Consider the following 20,958-nt stretch of genomic DNA (forward strand, 5'->3'; position numbering starts at 1 on the left):
TTCTGGGGCCCCGGGCTCAAAGTCATGAATCACAAATATGAGTCTCACGTTCCTAAGTAGATGAGGAGTTTGGGAGAGCAAATCCCTGCAACTCTAATATTTAGCAAATATAGTAATAGCGTGAAAGTATTTTTAGTACTTACATTTAGTATCTATATGAAATATTTATAGTACTTATATGTAGGAAAATCTAGTTGAACTTGGCTTCTATTGACTTAAACATTTCTTGATCACTGACTTTGCGTGAGGCACCATGCGAGGAACCAGGACTGCAGTGGAGCTGTTTTTGGAGAATTTCTCCACCTTCCCTGGAAAAAGTAGTGCAACTCTAGAGCTCACAAACCACCCTGGGCATGGCTGCAGTAGAAGGTTCTAGAAATGAAGGGCAGGTGATGGGCATTGAGGAGGGCACTTGAGGTAATGAGCACCAGGTGTTATAGGCAACTGATGAATCACGAAATCGTACCTCTGAAACTAATAATACAAAAAAAGAAATGAAGGGCAGAATTGCTAACCTTCCCTTCCTTGTGTGAACTGTCAAGTTCCCCTTCCCCCTGCTCCGTCTCACAAGTGTGGAAGTGACTTTTTCTGCTGCTAACTGTGTAGGACCTGTTCAAAATATCTTGCTTAATCCTCCCAACGATGCTAGTGACTAGTTATATTTACACCAATTTTTCAGAATGGAAAAATGAAAACGAGGTTTTGAGAGTGACTTGTCCAGTGTTCCAGGGCTAGTGAGGGGCTGGGTTGGTTTGGAAATGTGCAAGTTTCCAGACCTGCTTGCAGCCTGAAGTCTGGCAGTGGATGGCTGTGCATCTCCCAGACCGGAACCATCAAGCCCAGAAGCCCAGAAAGCTGTCTTGCAGGGTGTCGGGTATGGCCCATCCTTGAGGGAACGCGAGTGGGGGGATGTGGGTCTGCGCCCATTTGTCTGTGACTCAAGCTTGCGACGACGGCCAAGCGAGGGGCGGAGGGAGTGAGCGGGGAATGTGAACAAGGAAGGAACCCAGGACTAGTGAAATAAAAAAATTTCTCCAAGGGCTGTGTGGAATCCTTGCCCCTTTATCCACCCCGTCTGCAAAGCGCGCTGCCCTAGGCTCCTGGAATAACGGGGGACTGGGGGGCGGGGTGGGGGGGTGTGAAACCACGCCCACCTGGGCTAACAAGGTCGCCCTGGGGCTTCAAGCCACGCCCACCCGGACAAACACTTCCGGCCTGGGGCTTCAGCGGGGCGGGGGAAACAAGGCGAGCTGCAGAGAATCACAAAACCAAAGACCCTCAAGGGCAGAGATCTGAGAAGCCCGTGCGTCCATCTGAACCCTGAAGGGTGCCTCTCCGGAGAGTCTTCCAGCTTCTGCCTCCCTTGATGGGAGCTCGCACCTTGATCCCCATTTTGGAGGGGGGATTCTCCTTCTTTTGGGAAGCAAGGATGACATGTAAATACAGGATATACAAGGTCAATCGCACACGTGCATATATTTTGGCGGCCGCAGAAGCCCAGCCAGGGCCTTCGTGTTTATTCGGGAGGCCGTGCGCACACCCTCCTCCGGTTCCTCCTAGCAGTGGAAGGGGTGGAGGGAGCTTTGTGGCCGGCGGTTGGGCTCAGCCTTCTCCCCCCAAGCCGCTAAGGGCCTCAGAGGCTTTGGGCTTCACTAAGGACCGAGTGACAAAGCCTCCTGTCAGAGAAGTTAAAGGCAAATGCCGCAGCGTACGCTTCATCTTTGCAGAAGGAATAAACCAAACGGTGCACTCACCCCAGAGGCCACGCAGGGGGTGAAGCACAGTCAAAAATAAACCGACCTTCTGTTCTCCCGGCCGGACTAGGACTCGGAGTTCTGGCCCCCGCACTCTGATACTTTGGTTGCTTCTTAAAGAAAGAGCTTGCCTGGGGACGCCTGGGTGGCTCAGTTGGTTAAGCAGCTGCCTTCGCTCAGGTCATGATCCCAGCGACCTCTGATCGAGTCCCACATCGGGCTCCTTGCTTGGCGGGGAGCCTGCTTCTCCCTCTGCCTCTGCCTGTGCTCGCGCTCTCTCTCTCTCTCCCTCTCTCTCGGACAAATAAATAAATAAAATCTTAAAAAAAAAAAAAAATAAAGAGATTGCCTGCTAAGCAGGGCCTCGGGGCTGGTGAGGGCTGGTGAGGGCTGGTGAGGTCAGCCGTTTCCCCTGGCATCCCTGCCCGGGCTTCCTAGCCCTGCTTCCTGGAGGCCTTGTGGATGGGTGGGGGGGTGGGCGGTGGAATCAGTCTCCACCCAGACCTGGGCTGGGCCAGAGCAGACCAGGTGGGGCCTGGGTTTGGCCACAGCGATGAGGATACCCAAGAAGAGAGCTGCTTGTCCCTCTGTGGATCCCCCCCACCCCACCCTAGAATGCTGCCGCCATCCACAAACATTAAGGCTGGCGCTTGGTAGGGGACACGCCATGTGGGAGGGGACTTCTTTGTCTCCATTTTCCCACCCCGCAGAAAGCTTCCTCAAGGCACAGAGGAGACAGCCAGAGCTAAACCCTCTGCGGGCGGATTAGCCTCATGAGGCCAGTAGCCAAGGTGGTCGTGCCTTTAAGTCCCCCAAGGGGGGGCACCCAGAGGTGTACAAAGGCCCAAGGGGACTTAAGCCTGTGAGGCCAATGTCTCCTCCACAGGGGGGACAGGGGGCAGCCCACTGCCAAGGACACAAGCCCCTCCCTCTCTTTCACCTGGCGTCTTCATTTTCCTTGACTTTTTCCTGCGGGACCACATTTTCCAATCTTTCAAATGCATTAAGTTCTCAGGCCCCACCTGGTGGGGAAAGAGCTCCCTCCTCCCACACACACGCGATGCGCGGCTTGGGAAAATCGTTTAATGACAGAGAAAGCACACACCAAACTGTAACAGAAGCCCGTCGGGAGTCGCCACTGTACAAATCGGAGGCCAGAGGCCCCAAACTAGCATAAGACATTCGCAGGGAGGTCAGTCGTGGGGAGGGGAACATCACACAGCATTTCTGAGGATGGGGAGGAGGCAGGAGGTGGCGGTGACTCACACACAGGGCTGTGTATCTTCTGGAATGTGGCCTCCTCTGCAGGCAGTCCCTCCCCCTTTCTTCATTTGATGGTAGGGCCTGGGGAGGTTTGCAAATGACCAAGTAGGAGAGAGGCCTTGTGGATCCAAATCACTCACGGGCCAGCATTGTAGGCAGACACGGCCCGGGTGCTCATGGGTCACACCCATGTAACTCGGCATTGGTCCTCTTGGACGGTGGCTCAGGGAGCAAGTTCAATGGGTGACAGCAGCTCCTTGGAGTCTAGGGTCCGTGCACAACTTCCCAAAGGCATGCGAGGAAAGAGGTTTTTACCAACGAGACTTTGCCAACCCCAAAGGGTAAAAGTCATTCTCGTTTCTAGCTAGGTTCCAAATTAAGGGACAAGAAAGAAAATGAAAAAAGGCAGCAACTCAAAAATTACTTGGAATATTGTGGCACTTCACCAATCCCTTTTGTTTATAATATATGGCAGAGCAAAACGGACCCCTGTCGATATAAACTTTCGTTATAGATAACCTTATAACTGTACACTCTCGGGATACAGAAAGAATCCTTCCTATCATACACGTTTCATCTTTAAAAATAATCTAACATAGTCATATATCTGGCTAGTAACAAACTATTAACATCTTCTGAGAATACAGAGGAAACTTTGGGATTAATAGTAAATCCTCTGGCGTGCGCCCTCCCCGCCCCCCATCAGCATCATCTATGAGCACATTTCTGCAAAAGCATCCCAGAATCATTGTTAAAGGAAAGGAATAGGTTCTAGTTTTCACCAAATGGATTTTTAGCAAGAAGTGATGGAACTTTTTTCTACCTTGGCAAAACTGAAGCACAAACATAACATTTCACTGGTTCGGGCCCATGCAAATGCATGTTTTGTTATGTGGGGGTGTTTTATTCTTACCCCAAAATCACGATTAGCATGCACATTGTTTTCAACTATCGAGTTAGAGATAATTATTGGCAGTGCACCTCTTTTGTGTAACCATGATCACTAAGGCAAGGTTATTATTTTACCTTGTATAGAATATCAGTAATAACTTGTCAGATGCATATGTTTATACAGTACAGACTGGCAACTTACTGTTTAAAAAAAAAAACAAACTCAAAACACAGATCCCTAAACACAATTCAATTGAAAATGAACTGTTAAGCTTTTAGAAATAGATTTTAAACTACAAGGCTGCCCTGTTTTTTGTTTTGTTTTGTTATGAACATTTTAAAAAGTTCCCACCCCTAAAAATTCGCCAATTTATTTCTTCGTTATTGGTAACAAGTCTCGCAAATTCACTACCACGCTGACTCTCCCTGAACCGCAGAGACGAAGGTCCTTCGTGGGAACACAACGCTCTCTCGTCAGGGTCAGACCAGTCACGTTCTCCAGCTCTCAACCGGTAACCCAGACGACCTCAAGTCCTCAATTCATCCACTGGACGGTGGTCCCCGCCCCGGGTGTTTGACTGCCCCAGGGGTGCTTTCCGATGGGCTTGGCTTGGCTGCCCCATGTTGACCTTCAAGCTCCGGACCCCGCTGCCATCTGACCTACAGACCAGAGGCATGTCCTTTGTTTTTCAACAGGAACACACAGGAGCTGAAATTGCTTATTCGAGAGAAGCTGAGGCAGTAGAGACAGCTCCTTGGCCTAGCCAAAAACAGACGCCAGGTGAACTTGGTATGTGTTTGTGTGAAGCCAATGCAGCAGCAGGGTCTGGAAAGTCCCCGGGGACCGTTCCCTGCCCTGGACGTTTCATACGACAGAACCTTTGGAAGAGGACAAGTGGATTGACTGAATCCTGATGGCCAACGTCCTCTGTAAGTCCTGGAGCACATCCTGGCCCGTCCCTTCACCATTTTTGTCATAGAGGAGCTGCTTGAAGGCTTCATTTTCGATGAGGACCATCATGTTTTTGAGAAAGTAGCCTTCACAGTACGCTGAGAGCTCGGTGACTCCAAGAAACTGGAGAGAGACAGGAAGCAAGAGAAGGTTAGGTTTCTGGACTACCTACGTACCTAATAATGGCTAACGGCCATGAGGGTAGATTGATGACAGTGGTGGGATTCTCTGCCCTTTGCAGCACTCCCCCAGGGGACTGGGGTTCATTTCTCCGGGGCTTGGCCTTGTCACTTCCTCAGGCCAACAGCAGGTGGCAGACGTGAGAGCTGCCAAGCCCGAGCTAGCTTTAAAGGGCCAGGTTGGGACTTCCACGCTCTTGCTCAGAACCCCACCTCTGCAGAGAGAACAGGCGAGGCGAGCCTGCTGGGAGGGTGAGCAGCTCCAGGAAACTGAGAGGAGACAGTGACCAAGCCCAGCCAGGGTCACCCAAGCTGACCAGCCAGCTGACTTCAGAAGCAAGGCCCGTGGAGACCAGAAGAAACTTCCAGCTGTCCTGTCGACTCCTGCTTACTGGTTTAACCCCCGGGTTTTGCGTTTCTTTGTTGTACTCTAGCGAGCTGGCGCATGAACGGAGCTGCAGACACAGCTCTAAGCGCTTTGAGTGTTAGCCCATTCGACTCTCACAGCAGTCCTGGGTGGACACGGACTACGTACGCCCTGGATTTGGGGCAGTGGTTTCTCTACCAGGGCTGATTTAGCCATCCAGGGGACATCTGGAAAAACCTGGAGGGAGTTTGGTTGTCACGACTGGGAGGTGGCGGTGACGTGTGTACCACTGGGATCTAACAGGTGGAAGCCAGAGATGCTGCTGGGGCTGCCACCATGCGCAGGAGAGCCCCAGCAGCAGAGAATCCTGCAGCTCAAGCAGTCGGTGCAAAGGCCGAGAAAGTGATCTGGACACAGGGTTCCTTGCAGACTAAGCCAGTGGGGAAGGGATGCTGTTGACCTCAATCAGGGGCCAAGCCGAGGCTCGGCAGATGGCAGACACTTAGTACTTGTTGAATGTAGGAGCGAACAGTTAACTGACCGAGTAACAGACTCATGGCAAACATCGACTGAGAGCTTACAATGTGCCAGACACTTTGCCAGGCACTTCACCTGCAACATCTCATTTAATCTCCAACCTCCCCGGAGGCGGGTGTATTACCACCTCCAATTTATAGATGAGGAAACAGACAAGACAGTAACTGACAACAAAATCACGCAGTGCATCCAGGGCAGAATCAGGCATGGAACTCTGGTAATTCAAGTCCTAAAGGCTGTGTGGTTAACCACCAAGACACTGCCTCTAGCTCAGCACCATTACTCAGAGGGTGGGTATTTAGCCTCATGCGTGTGCCTGGCGGAGGGACTCGTGTTTGAGGCACAGAAGTACATGTGGTTATGTGGGTTGGCTGTCTTCAGACCTTTTCTACACTTTCCAAAGCTTGTAAGTCTCTCTATCACAATGAACTGGGCGCTCAGAGGTTAAGTGCTCCTTGAGATGACATCCTGCTGCTCTATTTAGATGCTGAATTATCTACATCATCTAAACGCTGAATCATCCTTCTGAACTCCCCAAGATCCTGTCCTTTAAACCAGACATGCACTTGAAGTTGTTAGATGTGGAATGGTGCAATGAAAATGAGGCAGTGCCAACAGGGTTCCAGTGGAATGAGCTGGAACACTCGGATTCAAGTGGGGGCGCCTCCACTTTCCTGAAAATGTGACCAGGGCTGGGTCACTTTGCCCTAGCTTGGGTTCATCATTTTCAAAATGAGAATGAGGACACCTGCATCCCAGACCTGTCGGGATGATTTATGGCACGATTCTGTCATTTGTCACACTTAGGAGAGGCAGGTTAGGAATGTAGCTAAGAGAGGGGCCTCTGCTTCCTTCCTTCTTCTTTTTTTTTTTCTTCAGATTTATGACTTTAGCCATTAGCTGTTGGGCGAGTACCTAATCTCTCTTTGCCTCGAACTTCCTATCCATAAAATGGGGATGATAATACCTCCCTAATAGTCTGTTGTTGAGATTAAATGAGATCACGCATGGAGCATCAGAGCAGTGGTCAGTTGTAGTCAGCACTCAATGCTAGCTGTCATTGTAAATGTAAACTATTTATAATTATCACTCTCTTTCTCACCAGCTGGTATCCAGGGACCAACGTGGACAAAGTAGGTGGCCAAGCTGGGATAAGGGGAACCGACTGTACCTACAGAACCTAGCCCAGGGGCGCCTGGGTGGCTCAGCTGGTTGAGCATCCAACTCTTGGTTTTGGCTCAGGTCATGCTCTCAGGGTTGCAGGACCGAGCCCCACATCAGGCTCTGTGCTCAGCGGGGAATTTGCTTAAAGATTCTCACCCTCTGCCCCTTCCCCCATCTCTCAAATAAATAAAAATAAATCTTAAAAAAAAAAAAAAAAGAACCTAGCCAAGCCAATTGGCCCTTAGAAGGACCAAGCCTGTAACCATGAACTCCCTGATGCCATGTGCTAATTCGCCGAGCCAATGTCAACTGTATGCGAAAAAACCACGTGCAACCTTGAGCAAGTCAGATCACTTTCCTGTGCCTCAGTTTCCCCAGCTATAAAATGGAAGGAGTGAACCAGAGGCAGCAGGTAATTCATGGTCTTTGAGAGACCCAGAAGACATGATGAGGTTTATCAGGTGAGAGGGCTTGTTATCATCCAGGGTTCGCATAGTATCCTGGGGGCTGGGAGAGACCTTAGGAATGATTTCATTTTTTTTTTTTAAGATTTTATTTATTTATTTGACAGAGAGAGATCACAAGTAGGCAGAGAGGCAGGCAGAGAGAGAGAGAGAGAGAGAGAGAGAGAGAGGGAAGCAGGCTCCCTGCTGAGCAGAGAGCCCGATGCGGGACTTGATCCCAGGACTCTGAGATCATGACCTGAGCCGAAGGCAGCAGCTTAACCCACTGAGCCACCCGGGCAACCAGGAATGATTTCATTCTTACAACAGGAACCGTGCTCTTACAGTTCCAGAGTACAAGCGTTCACTGTACACGTGGGGCAAATGAGGCTCAGCGTTGCCTATCTTTGATTCTGTGGACACAGAGAGCAACCCTCTTTACCACACCTGGCCACTCACTTTGTCTATGAATGTGCCTCACTGTAAGGTAGTAAGTGGAGAACAATAAATACTTAACATTTATATTTGGTGATATTTACTCAGTGGTGACTGTAGGTCAGACCCCTGACTACCTCCATACAGCTAATTACTGACAGAACTAGGGTGGAAACTCTCATCTCCTAGATCAGTGGTTGACAAACTACAGTCCTTTGGAAAAATCTGGCCCCCCACCTGCTTTTGTAAATAAAGTTTTATTAGAACACAACCACATCCATCATTTACATATCGCCTATGGTTGCTTTTGCATGATTCAGCAGAGTTAAGGAGGTACAACAGTGACTGTATGGCCTGTGTGAAAATATTTACCTGGCCCTCTACAGAACAAGTTTGCTGAGCCCTGTCCCTAGACTACAATTTTTCAAAGGCAGAGACTATGTCTTACTAATTTCTTACTATATTCTGATGAATACAGTTCCTGGTAAACAGCAGGTACTCAATAAACACTAATGAACAAATCCCCTGGTTTCCAAACCTGTGTTCTTTCTAGCACAGAGCACTGCTGAGCTTAGTACTCTAGCTTAGAATCAATTTGATGAACCAGCCTATTTTTCCCAGGTTGAAAGATATCCCAGAAGGGCCATCAGTAGCTCCAGGGCCCCCTTTGTTTTTGTTGTTTTAAGATTTTATTTATTTATTTGTCAGAGAGAGAGCACACAAGCAGGGGGAGCGGCAGGCAGAGGGAGAAGCATGCAGGACTCCATGCCAGGACCCTGGGATCATGACCTGAGCCAAAGGCAGACGCTTAACCGACTGAGCCACCCAAGCGGCCCCCCAGGGCCCTTTTTTCATGACTGCATAGTTTGGAACAGCTTTGCGGGGCGGGGTGGGGCGGCAGGGGAGAGAGGATTGCTAAGCCATGCATTTATGGAATGGGCTTCTCATCTGTTTGAAATTCTGCAGCTCTCTGAAACAGTTAGATGTCACAGAGAGGTAACATTGCCTAGGGCTTGTTGACATTTGGAGCATTGTTATTAGCGTGTAAATGCCTGTATTTCCTGGGGTGCTGAACCAAGAGTTGGTTTCTTTCTTTTCCATCTTTTACTAAACTAGCCTCAATTTGCTGTACAATCTGCCAGGAACAGAAGCCACAGGGCACGTGATCATTCGAGGTGCTGTAGTATCCTGAGCCCAGGAGAAGCAGCACATAGAAAAGGCAGGGGCTGGCTGGCTTTGCCCTGTCCTCCATGCAAATAGCACGAAGGGGAGCTTTTGCATTGGAAACACACCAGGATGTGGCCTGGGAGCCATGGCGGTGGCTGGTGTCTGTAAAAGGCTAAGTTCTGGCTGCCAAAGTGCATCCACAAAAGAGAGGCATTTCCCTGCCTTAGGTGTGCAGAGCCTGTAGCGCATGCAGATTCCTGGCCTGGGCTCACGCCGCAGCCAGTTGCATTATTAATGGCAAGAACTACGGAGCCTCCTGCCAAGGTGGCTGGAGTGATTAAAATGGATTGCTGTCAAGACGATAGGCCATGGCAAAGCCACTTGTGGATGCTGGGTTCACAGGGCACTTGGAGGGTCCGTGCCCATGGGAGGCGGAGAAGGAAGAGGGAGCGGGAAGGGACCACAAGATTACTAATCAGGCTCTTCTCTTGGGGAGACAGCAGCCTCCGATACTTTCCTGCAAAGTCATCAGTTTAAGATTAAAAACAAAAATGTGCTGTGTCCTGAGAAACCAGATTTTGGTAAAACCTTCACTTAATCAAAATACCTAGTGTACATGCACGTGTGTGTGTGTGTGTGTAGCAAGTAGCCTGTCGTTGTTGATTTACTGATGACCAATCAAAAGATCTTTTCTGTGTATCAACAATTATTGCACATTATTTCCAACATTTATTGGGCCAGACAGTAAAACACAAGTTTTGTGTTTTGCTTTCCTGTGCTTTGCAGGAAGACAAATCTAGATTTACACTTCTGGGTATATACCCCAAAGAACTAAAAGCAGAGACTTGAACAGATTATTTGTCCCCTGTCCATGTGCACAGCTACATTATCTACAGCAGCCAAAGGGTGGAAGTCACCTCTGTGTCCACTGATGGGTGAATGGACAGACACAGTGTGGTCTCCCCATACAAGGAAACATCATTCAGCTTTAAAAATAAATGAAATGGGGCGCCTGGGTGGCTCAGTCATTGGGCATCTGCTTTTGACTCAGGCCATGGTCCCAGGGTCCTGGGATCGAGTCCCACATTGGGCTCTCTGCTCAGCGGGGAGCCTACTTCTCCCTCTCCTGCTCCCCCTGCTTGTGTTCCCTCCCTTGCTGTGTCTCTCTCTGTCAAATAAATAAATAAAATATTAAAAAAAAAAAAGAAATTCTGACACGTGCTATAGCATGGATGAGCCTTGAAGGCACCGTGTTAATGGAAATAAGCCAGTCACAACAGGCCAAAACTCGATGATTCCACTTATGTAAGGTCCCTAGAGGAGTCAGATTCATAGAGACAGAAGGTTAAGTGGAGGTTTCCGGGGCTGAGGGGAGAGGGAAATGGGCATTAGTGTTTCGAAGGTACAGAGTTTCAGTTTGGAAAGATGAAAAGTTCTGGAGATGGAAAGTGGTGATGGCACAGTGTGAATGTGCTTAGCCCCTGAAATGTACACTTAGAAATGGTTAAAATGGTAAATTTCACGTTATGGCATCTGCCACGATAAGAAGAAAAATCTCCACAGCTGTGTGATCTTAAGCAAGTTACTTCACCTCTCTGTGCCTCAGTTCCCTTATTACTACATGGGACTAATGATAACGTTTACCTCAAAGAGCTGCAGTGAGGGTTACAAAGGAAGGTGTGACAAGGATCTTAGCACAGGGCTCGCAGGCTACAAGGGCCTGTCAAGTGTTGGTGTTAAGACAGAAAACATCTCAGGGGCACCTGGGTGGCTCACTTGGTTAGGCGGCTGCCTTCGGCTCGGGTCGTGATCCCAGGGTCCTGGGATCAAGTCCCGCATCGGGCTCCCTGCTCAGCGGGGAGTCTGCTTCTCCCTCTCCCTCTGCCTGCTGCTCTGCATACTTGTACTCTCTCTCTGTCAAATAAATAAATAAAATCTAAAAAAAAAAAAAAAAGACAGAAAACATCTCAAAGGCAGCCCAAGTTTTCAGGATGAGCAGTGAGAGCGCAATTCAAGTCAGTTGTCACTGGATGTGGGGGATGTGTCCTGAGCTCCAGCCACACAAAAGAAGGCTTGTTTTAATTCCTGATCTCAACTCATTTCATTGTTTCTTCCTAGTAAATGCTAATGTGCCTGCCCTCAGCGCAAGGGACCAAATGAAATGGTACCTGGACCAAGTATTTGAATTCTGTTGGTCCCAGTATCCCCACAGTGACATGAACTGGATGAGGGCAGTGGTCCCCCAAAATTGGAGTTAAGACGGGTCTTAGGGCTGAAGCCACAACAGCGACCCCAGGAGCTTGCTAAAAATACAGATTCCTGGGGGGCCTGGCTGGCTCTGTAGGTTAAGCTCCCGACTCTTGATTTCAGCTCAGGTCATGATCTCTTGGTCGTGAGATCGAGCCCCACATCGGGCCCCCACGCAGGCTGGAGTCTGCATCAGATTCTCTCCCCCTCTCCCCCCCCCACTCACGTGCTTTCTCACTCTAAAATAAATAAAATCTTTAAAAAATATATATACAAATTCTTGAGCCGCACTGCAGATACCACTGTGGGGTGGGGGCCTAAAGATTCAAGACTCTCCCCAGGTGATTCTGATGTTGGGTCCACCTGACCAGGAGGACCCCTTAGGGGTTCTCCAGGGCTATTCTCAATCTTGGGCATATCTGAAATCACCCGGGAAGCTCTGGAAAATAGCTATTCTCAGCCTCCACCCCCAGAGGCAGATTTAATTGGTCTTTGATAGGCCCCAGGCATAGGGATTTTAAGTGAGTACCCAGGTGATTCTCCTGTGTGGCCAGTTCTAGAACAGTAGTGCTCCCCCTTGAGCATGCACCAGAGTCACCTGGAGGGTGTGCAAAGCCACAGATGGTGGGCCTCTCTCCCCAGAGCTTCTGGTTCACGAGGTCTGGGATGGGGATCCAGAATATACATTTCTAACAAGTTCCCTGAAGAGGTTGATGGTTTCTGGACTGGAGGACAAACCTGAAGAACCACTATTCCAGAACCTTGCTACTCAAGGTGTGGTAGCTTAGACCGGCAGCAGAGGCTTTACCTGGGAGCTTGTTAGAAACACAGATGCCAGGGCCCACCCGGGCCTGCTGAGTCAGGGTCTGCAACGTGATTCGTGTTTGGGAAGCACCGTTTGAGAAACAGCTGTTTTTGAAACTTCCAAGAGTTCCTGCTTTCATTGTATTTGAGAGGGGCGTGATGAAGGGCAAGGCATTTTTTCTACATCGGGAGGAGGCCAAGGCGGGGGAAGGAATGCGGGCAGCTCAGCTTGGAGCGGGCAGGCCAGCGTCTGCTCTCTGGCCAGACTCCGCGTCTGCGAAGGAAAAGCCCGAGCCACTTCGTGCACCGCGCATGCTCAGGCAGCCGGGGCGGGATTGATTACCTTGGCGTGATTGTAAATATCCACACAGTTGTCAGTGTTAATGCTCTTTGCACAGATAATCTCACAGTGTCGCTGCAAGGCCTCCAGCTGGAAAAATTTAGCGGCAGACAAAAGCTAAAAATCATAAGAAGAGCCTGTTAGAGGTTGGGAGGTGGAAATAAAGGGAGGACGGTGGTGGGGAAAATCTCCATCTTCCACAGAGATGTCTCAAGGAAAAGGGCTGGGGGCACAGCTGTGGGTCTGTCACTTTAAAGTACAAAGGAAACCCCAGAAACTAAAGCACAGGGATAGAACTCTGTTGCGGGCGAAGATGGCAGAGGGGAGGAGGCTGAAGGGAACCAGATTTAGCATTTTTAGCAAAAATGCCTGCAGTTGCTACGTCCAGAAACGAGGGTGAACGCCCTTAGTTAGCAAGACAGACATGGATGCGGTGAACTCCCTCTGTTCACCCAGGTGTCCTACACAAATGTCACCTCAGAGAAGCCTCCCGGACCACCCCACCTCGGGTCACCTCCCTCCGTCACTGTCTGGCTTCCTTCCCTTGCCTCAGTCTTCCTCCAAGCCCTCCTCTCAACAGACATGATGTCATGCCTGGCGCCCTCAGAGAGCCCTCAAGGGCAGGGGTCTCCGTCCCTTTGCATCACTGCGGTGGCCGGGCCCCTGGGAGTTTAAAGGGACTGCCTCTGTGGGGAAAGGATGGGGGCGGGCGTGGGCAGCAGGGTGAGCTGCTTCTTGGTGACAAGCTCTTCTGCATCATTTACATGATTTACATGTGCGTTCACTATTTCAATTCTAAAATAAAAACAAATGTGACACAAGAGCCTGTGTCTTCAGAGGGTAGCTTGGTCCGCGGGTGGAGAAGTGTCAGAGCAGGAGTCCAGAGAGACGAGAGAGGAACTGGGGGTGGGTGGCGGGGGTTGGGGGGGGTTACGAAGGTAAGGATAAATGGGTCACAGAGTGAATACCCAGCCTATGGCCCTCCAGGTGCCAGGAACTGTTGTAGGCACCTTATTATAAAATCCTACAATCTTAAAAACCCAGTGAGGTAGATTTTGTTATTCCCATTTCCAGGTAAGGTAACTGAGACTTGGAGAGGTTAAGTCATGGCCAAGTCATGACACAGCTCCGGAGGAGAAGAGCCTGGATCGAAACCCGATTCTTTCCACCACTGTGTGAGGTCATCTTTTGATGGGCTGACAGTGCTGACATCTCTAATCGGCCAGGCTTCCAGGACTTCGGTCACCTGAAAAGAATCCTGGTTCCTTTGCTTGGGATTATTGGAGTGACTTTGGCTTCTGATTCAAAGCTCCCTACAAGGGCTCCACTTTGAGGAAGGAGCAGGGGCCCTTGGCCTTGGGGAGAAGGGAGCAGAAACAGGCCCCTGGACTCAGAAGGGGAGGACAGACTTGACGGAGAGGTAGACAGCAGATGGAGTGGGGGAGCCAAGGAGCCTCGGGAAGGAGGGACGGTCCCCGGGAGCCCTTATAATGGGCTCCTGGCAACCACATCAAGGGACACAGCATGATTTATGTTTCCTGGTGACAGAAGTCACCAAGATAGCTCCTGATGGTGATATTTGCACCCCCGCTGAGCCTAGAGCTAGCCGCAGCCTCCTCAGTAAGCCCCCTCTACCCGCCCCAAAGCCAATTAAAATTGAATTTTGCAGACTTGCTACCTAGCACCCCAGCTCTCCAGGAAGGGGCTCTGCCGAGAAGCCCTTAGAAGGTCCAAGGAGGCAGGCAGGACCCCAAAGCCTCTAGCCAAGAGAAAACCCAACACAGGTGCCCCCAGACACTGCCAACACATGCCGGAGACCTGGGTTGACAGGGATGCCTTACCTCCATTATCTCGTTGTTTTTAATGAGCAGTGACTCTGGGCCACCGTAGTAGAGATACTGCATGACCAGCTGGAAGAAAGGACACAGAGAGCAAAGCATCAGTCTGAGGGCAGCACAGACACAGTCCTCTTACAGCCGGGCAGTCTGTGTGTCCCTCTAGAACATCCACTCCTGCCGGATCGCTGCCTCGTAGAAGTTCCCCTTAGGACACTTCTTCCTCATTGGACAGTTTTCCTTATCGCCCGCTGCCATTTGTCTCCCCATGGTTCTGCTGGGTTCCAAGCGCACCCCAGCTCTGCTCTCCATCATAGACGGCAATCATAGCTTTCCCCGTCCACGTCCCACCCCATTCGGCTGCCTCCAGGACACTCGACTTAAACAGCCTGCACCAGCGGCCATTCCCCCTCTGGGAGCATGGCCCACAGTGACTGGAAGATTCTCCTTAAATCCCAGAGAGGGACTCTGGGTTACCACGGGACCACCTGCTCCTTTTTACAGCTCAACAAGATGTGGGGTGAAGCCGTCAAGGGTCGGGGGTTTCATCGTCTTGTTGATGTGAACAGTCCTAGCCAGGCTGCTCAGACCGTCCACGTGACTCAGGAGGCCTGAATGGTGCATGCCAACCAGAGCTTTACCAGCTGGCGTCCCTTTAGAACGAGGCCCCTGGATGTGCAGAACTGGCCGTCACCACCTCCCACGAAGCTGTTCATTTTTTAGATGGTGCATAGGCTTTCCAAGTGGGCATGGTCTTCTCCACCATTGTCCTCTGCCTGCCTTATGACACATGGACTCCCTGCCTGTCCCCACGGCAGCTGTGCTGGAAGCATCTGTAGACTGGCTACATCCCATCTTTGGGCACTTATAAAATGAGGCACTGGGGCTGGGATGTCTGCTACGGTCCCTTTAGGCTCCAAAGGTCTGTGACCACCATAGGGAAGTGGTTAAGGGCAAGGACCCTGCACTCGGGCTGCCTCAGTCTCCGATCAGGCTCTGCCACTTGAATGCTGGGTGACTTGAATTAGGTTAGGCCTCTCTGTGCCTCAGTTTTATCATCTGTAAAGTGGGGCTAACATTACCTAGCTCATGCGATGAGGATTACACGACATGGAACAGCTCTAGCAAAGGCCTGGCATGTGGCAAGAACTCAGTAAATGTTAGCTCTTTGATTTCCTGAGGTGAAAACACCTTTTTCCTGTAGTGCCTCTGCCACCTACTGCCATGTTTTCACTCAGGCCATTTGAGGCCCCGGGCAACTGATTTCAATCTACCTTTTGCATGCATGTTTACAAGTAATAGTTTTCTTAAAAAACATGTTTACAGACTTACTGAGATATATCTCACATAATGCAAACTGTTTCTGTTTAAAGTGTCCAGGTCGGTGGTTTCAGTGGATGCACAATGTTGTGCAGCTGTCCCCACTGTCTAGTTTTAGAACATTTCCAACACCCCTAGAAGAAACCCTGTGCCCATTACTAACTGTTCCCATTCCCTCCTGGGCCGGTCCTGACAACCATGAGGGAAGTGCCCAGTCCAGACATTTCGTCTGAATGGAATCCTATGACATGTGCTCTTTGGTCTGGCTGCTGTTGCTTTGCGTCCTATTTTCAAGGTTCACTCTTGTTGTCACAGATTTCTCCTTCATTCCTTTTTATGACTGAACAATGTACTACATTTTGTGTATCCCTTCATTAGCCCAGGGGCATCTGGATAGTTCCCACATTTTCGCTGTTATTAATCCGGCTGCTAAGGATTAGTTTACTTTTTCAGATCTCATCTGCTACTCTGACCTTCTCTCTCCTCCTCATCTTGACGACATCTGCCTCTTATACTCTGACCACTCCCAACCACTTGCCTTTAACTGAACCTATCATCGTGTTCTGTCCCAAGATTTGGCCCAAGCTGTTCTCTCTGCTTGGATGCCCTTCCCTTCTTCTTCACCTGTTGAACTTAGCCCCCTCTTGTGGGATCTAGCCCAGCGGTCGCATCGATGAAGGCTTCTCAGATCTCCCAGCTACGACCCCAGGTTGGGCAGCACCTCACCCACGAATGCGGTGTGACTTCTCCCTGGAGCTTGAAGGCCCAGGTGTGGGCCATCCGTTTCTGCGTTCCTGTGCCTAACACGGGGCCTGGGCCCAGGAAGCGCGCTTGAAACAGAAACACAAGCCCTCTGTTTCCCTTTCGTGCTTGAGTCTCCACGTGCTGACTTTGGGCTTCTGCCACTACCCGCCTGTCGCAGAGATGGCGGAGTGCTGATGGTGGTGGCGGAGACTTGGTGAAAGGATCACACAGCCTCTTGGCCCCTCCGCTCCCCCATGCTGATGGGTCCCGGGGATCTACAATACCACATCAGCGGATGGCGGGATCCTGCTCTTAGGCAGGTAACAGATTTCCCTAGCTCCTCTCTTTTCTAAGGGCCAAACCAATAACCACCACCACCACCAGAGCCATAAGAGGAACTTCCCCGAACACAGGCCCTGCTCCATTGTTCCATCTCATTTATTCGGGCTGGGCTGCGGGCTGAAAAATGCTGCTCCTTTAGCGGATGGAGATCCTGGGGCTAATGGGATTTAAATCAGGCCGCCCCTCTCCGCCTTCAGACTCTGGCAACACAGGCCTTTTTCGCAAGGGGGCAAAACGAACCCTTAGGAGGCCAAAGGGCCTGTTTATGGAGTTGTTTTTCTTGGCAGCTGAAACCTGCACGAAGCCGGGAGTTAATCGCATCCTGGGCCTCCGGAGGCCCCCGCTTGCAGGTGCAGCTGCATCCGGCGCTCGCCTGTGCGCGATGCTAAACTGTCTGGCGGGGAGGAAACTCCAGGCAGTCTCATTTGCTAAAATTCTTCTGTCAGCATGGAAGGGAAGTGAACAGGCCCCTGGGAGCCTCCTTCTGGGTCGGATTCAGCCCTCTTCGGCCTATTTCAAGCCACAAATGAGGCTTTTCTTTTATGGGGACGGGGCAAGCACACAGAGAATTCCCCGGGGGCCCGCTAAACCGTCCCTCCTCCTTACCGTCACCCGAGGCTAATGTGGCCAGGAAACCTTCCCCAGTCAAAAGCAATTACAGGCCTCGGAGTCCTCTGGGGCGTGCTTTCCCGTGCAGGTCTCTCATTCAATGGGTCTGCACGGCAAACATGAACTAGATCCTACTCCACGGTTCCTATGACAGGAACCTCCCCAATTAGTTCCAGGCTTTATGGCATAAGTGCCCCCTTCACGAACACTCGGGAGAGGCGGGAGGTGTGCGTTTTCCAGCACTTACTTCATGCTCAGACTCTCATGGGCCTATGATTCTTTTGTCAGGGCTGGCTGACTTTAGCATCCTGATGATGCCTGAACCCAGCCCAGGTTCCGATGGACAGCCTGGGCACGGGGAATTTTTAAAGCGCCCCACATGACTCCAATGTCCAGCAGAGGCCGAGAAGCACCAGCTTGGAGCCCGACACATAGCCAGCATTCAAGAAATGGGGGCTGTTTTTACCACTGTCCCCCTTTACAAAGGGGATTCCAGGACCAAACCCCTAGGCTTCGGCACCAGATGGACTGGGCTCCTATCCTGGCTCTGTCCCTAAGTAGCACTAAGACTTGGGGCACAGGATTTAAGTTTTCTGAGCCTCAGTTTCTTCGTCTCTAAAACCGGCAAGAAAAATCCAGATAACCACAGGCAAGCAGAGGTCAGTGTCTCATTCATAGTTGAAGCCCCACAAAGGTTTCTTCACGGTCCTTCCTCTGTGAATCCTAAAGTAAAGCAGCAGTTCTTCTGGATAATTTCAAACTCCACAGCCACCACTGTTCCAGAAAGGACTGTGGCCATTTGGCTGTCAGCAGGAAGTGTGGTGAGACGCTGGGGTGAGAGGCTGGGTGTGGGGATGTGCCAGTGCCCTAGTCCTATGCTGGGGCTCCAGCCTCCTCGCCATCCCCCACCCCACCCCAGTGGAATGGCTCACCCAGATTAGCCTTATCCTTGGAAACCTCACTCGCCCTTTCTCCCTCGCTCAGTCCCAAGTAACCTATTCTACCAGGTCTTGTGCTGAGTAGGAAGGTGATTTACGAGTTACAGCTCAGAAAAACAACAACCCACTTAAATGTTGCCAAGTTGAATGCTTCCTCGTGTTGTCCTACTTGCTAATCTCTGCAAGAACCCATGACCTAGAGGTGATAATGATTAAATTGTTAAAAATGGAGGAAATGAGCCTCAAAGAGTGCCTTACCCATAGTTACTTGGGAAGGATTCTTTCTTTTGAAGTTTCAGCATAATCAAAGAAATGAATCTCTAATGGTGGAGATGCAGGCACTGCAACAGGCTTTAGGGGCTAGTGTGAGGGTATGGTGGCTTCCTGGCAGCTCTCTGAACAGCAGGATCTGGGGGACCAGGGTCAAGGGTAGAGGGAAGAACCACCATCTGGCCTGCCTTCTCCTGACTTGGCTCATACTCTGTGGTCCCAGGGAGTATTTTCAGTTTCCAATATACCTTAGGACCTGGATGAACAGACTGATAATCACTTTCTCTCAAACACACCCCATGACTTCCCACTACTGGGCCTTTGTTTATGCTGTTCCACCCCCTGCAGTACCCCCTTTCTCCCTTCCACCAGATGAGGAAAGGAGCCTCGGAAGGGCTGGTGAAATGCCCAAGGCCCCATGATAGATACTGATCTTAAATAGGAAAATGCTGCATTTCAGTCCCAGACTGCAGCTCTGTCCCCCCATGTCCAGATCAGTAGCCTTGCCCCGCTGTCCTGGCCATGGCCAGCCCTGTCCCCTGCCCCTCCCACCTGCCATCATCTCTGAGCCGTCTCAACAACCCTCTTGGACCATGAGTCCCCTGCGGACCTGCCCGAGCCTCAGCCACCCGTGTGCTTTTCCCAGGGCTGCGCTTCCTGAGTTGAACTGCAGGAAACCAGGTCCTGCCCTGAGTCCCGCAGATTGCAGATTCCGGCCCTGGCTCCCCAACGTGGACGGCGCATAACTCTGGCTGCTGGGGGGACAGCACTGAGGGAGTGCAGTCTTTAAAAGTCGGCTGGCTCCTCACTGCACAAAGCTGACCACAGCTCTGGGACTTCATCCCTGCTGTTCTCTGCCTAGAATCTTCTAACCCCCTTTTTTTAAGCCTCAAGGCTTCCTATGGTTCCCCAAATTCTCCTCAGCCCTCACTCTTCCAGCTAACGCCTCACCAGGAGGCCCTCCCTGATTTCTCCGGTCTGAATTGTCAGAGCAGGTTGGCTCTGCTTCCTCTCTCTCGCCCATCCCCACGTTGTACTGTAAGAAATTAATTACTGAGTTACCACCCCCAGACTGTGAGGCCCCAGGGGAGACAGATCCTTTACCCTGTGTCCCCAGGTCCCAGCAGAGTGCTAGGCATACAGTAGGTGCTCAATAAATACTGTAGGGATAAAACGATGGTAAACTGGAGGCGGTGTGAGAAGGGGCCCAGAGTCAGGGGATTGATGACTCTGCAGGGGCCAGTCCATAGCGAGAGGCCTGCAGGGAAGCCCTGTGCCCCGCGCCCACCACACGACGTTCCAGGCCACGGCAGGGGCTCACCTGAAAGATGGGGTACTTCACGTAACCGATCTCTATGCAGGTGCTGTCATTTGTTGGCTTGCTGGACAGGAGCGCTTTGAACCTGAACAAGGACACAAGAAGGGAGATAAAAAGACCCACCAACACATCCGTGGTTTGTGAGAAACCCCACTCTCTGATAAGAGAGACATGTAAAACCCTGCATTCCCCCACTATGCACCACATCGGCGACACGGCCCACAGATGCCCTAATGCGACTGTCACCCCAGTATGATGCCATACTTGAATTCGAATTATTTTTTAGAAATTTTTTTTAAAGATTTAATTTATTTATTTGACAGAGGGAGACACAGTGAGAGAAGAAACACAAGCAGGGGTGTGGGAGAGAGGGAGAAGCAGTCTTTCCACAGAGTAGGGAGTCTAATGTGGGGCTGGATCCCAGGACCCTGGGATCATGACCTGAGCCGAAGGCAGACGTTTAATGACTGAGCCACCCAGGTGCCCCTATTAAAGTTTTTTATTTAAGTAATCTCTCTGCCCAACGCGGGGCTCTTCTGACGTGAGCCAGCCAGGTGCCCTCAAATCACTCTTTTTAACTTTAAAGTTTTAACTTCAGGGGCACCCAGCTGGCTCAGTTGGAAGAGCATGCGACTCTTGATCTCAGGGTGCTGAGTTCGAGACCCACACTGGGTGGAGAGATTCCAAAAAAAAAAAAAAATACTGGTTTGAACTGCGATTTCTCATACAGGTGATTGGAACAGAATGAACACTGTTTAAAAACCCACCTGTCCATCCTTCATGGAGTCCCTTCTGAGCACAGGCTTCACACCCCTCTGGGGCTCGCGGAGCTCCCTGCCTCCTGTGCGCTCTGCCCCCCACACCACCTTTGCCCCAGGAGGGCAGGGACTCTGCCCTCCTGATCCTGCGGCATCCCCAGAACCCATGCCAGCCTGGATCTGAGGCATCATAGGTAATTAATCATCTGTGGCCTAACGACCTCCCTACGGATGACTCTGACTGGGTTTTAGATGTGCTTCCCTGTGATCAACAAAACTGT

General features: G+C 50.8%; 1 protein-coding gene across 2 annotated transcripts in view; it reads right to left on the reverse strand.

The window, feature by feature from the left end:
- Window positions 1–2,824: 2,824 nt before the first annotated feature.
- Window positions 2,825–20,958, reverse strand: part of ABTB3 (ankyrin repeat and BTB domain containing 3) — a gene marked incomplete at its 5' end in the record, with an annotated part of 295,926 nt that continues 277,792 nt past the window's right edge. For both annotated transcript variants that reach the window (XM_080811273.1, XM_080811272.1), the window contains 4 exons: window positions 2,825–4,983; window positions 12,547–12,660; window positions 14,385–14,453; window positions 19,923–20,004. In XM_080811273.1, the coding sequence (XP_080667399.1) occupies window positions 4,774–4,983; window positions 12,547–12,660; window positions 14,385–14,453; window positions 19,923–20,004 (475 nt within the window). In that variant the 3' untranslated portion in view covers window positions 2,825–4,773. The remainder of the gene's footprint in view (window positions 4,984–12,546; window positions 12,661–14,384; window positions 14,454–19,922; window positions 20,005–20,958) is intronic.

Source organism: Martes martes (assembly GCF_963455335.1).
Source record: "Martes martes genome assembly, chromosome: 8".
Classification (NCBI taxonomy): domain Eukaryota; kingdom Metazoa; phylum Chordata; class Mammalia; order Carnivora; family Mustelidae; genus Martes; species Martes martes.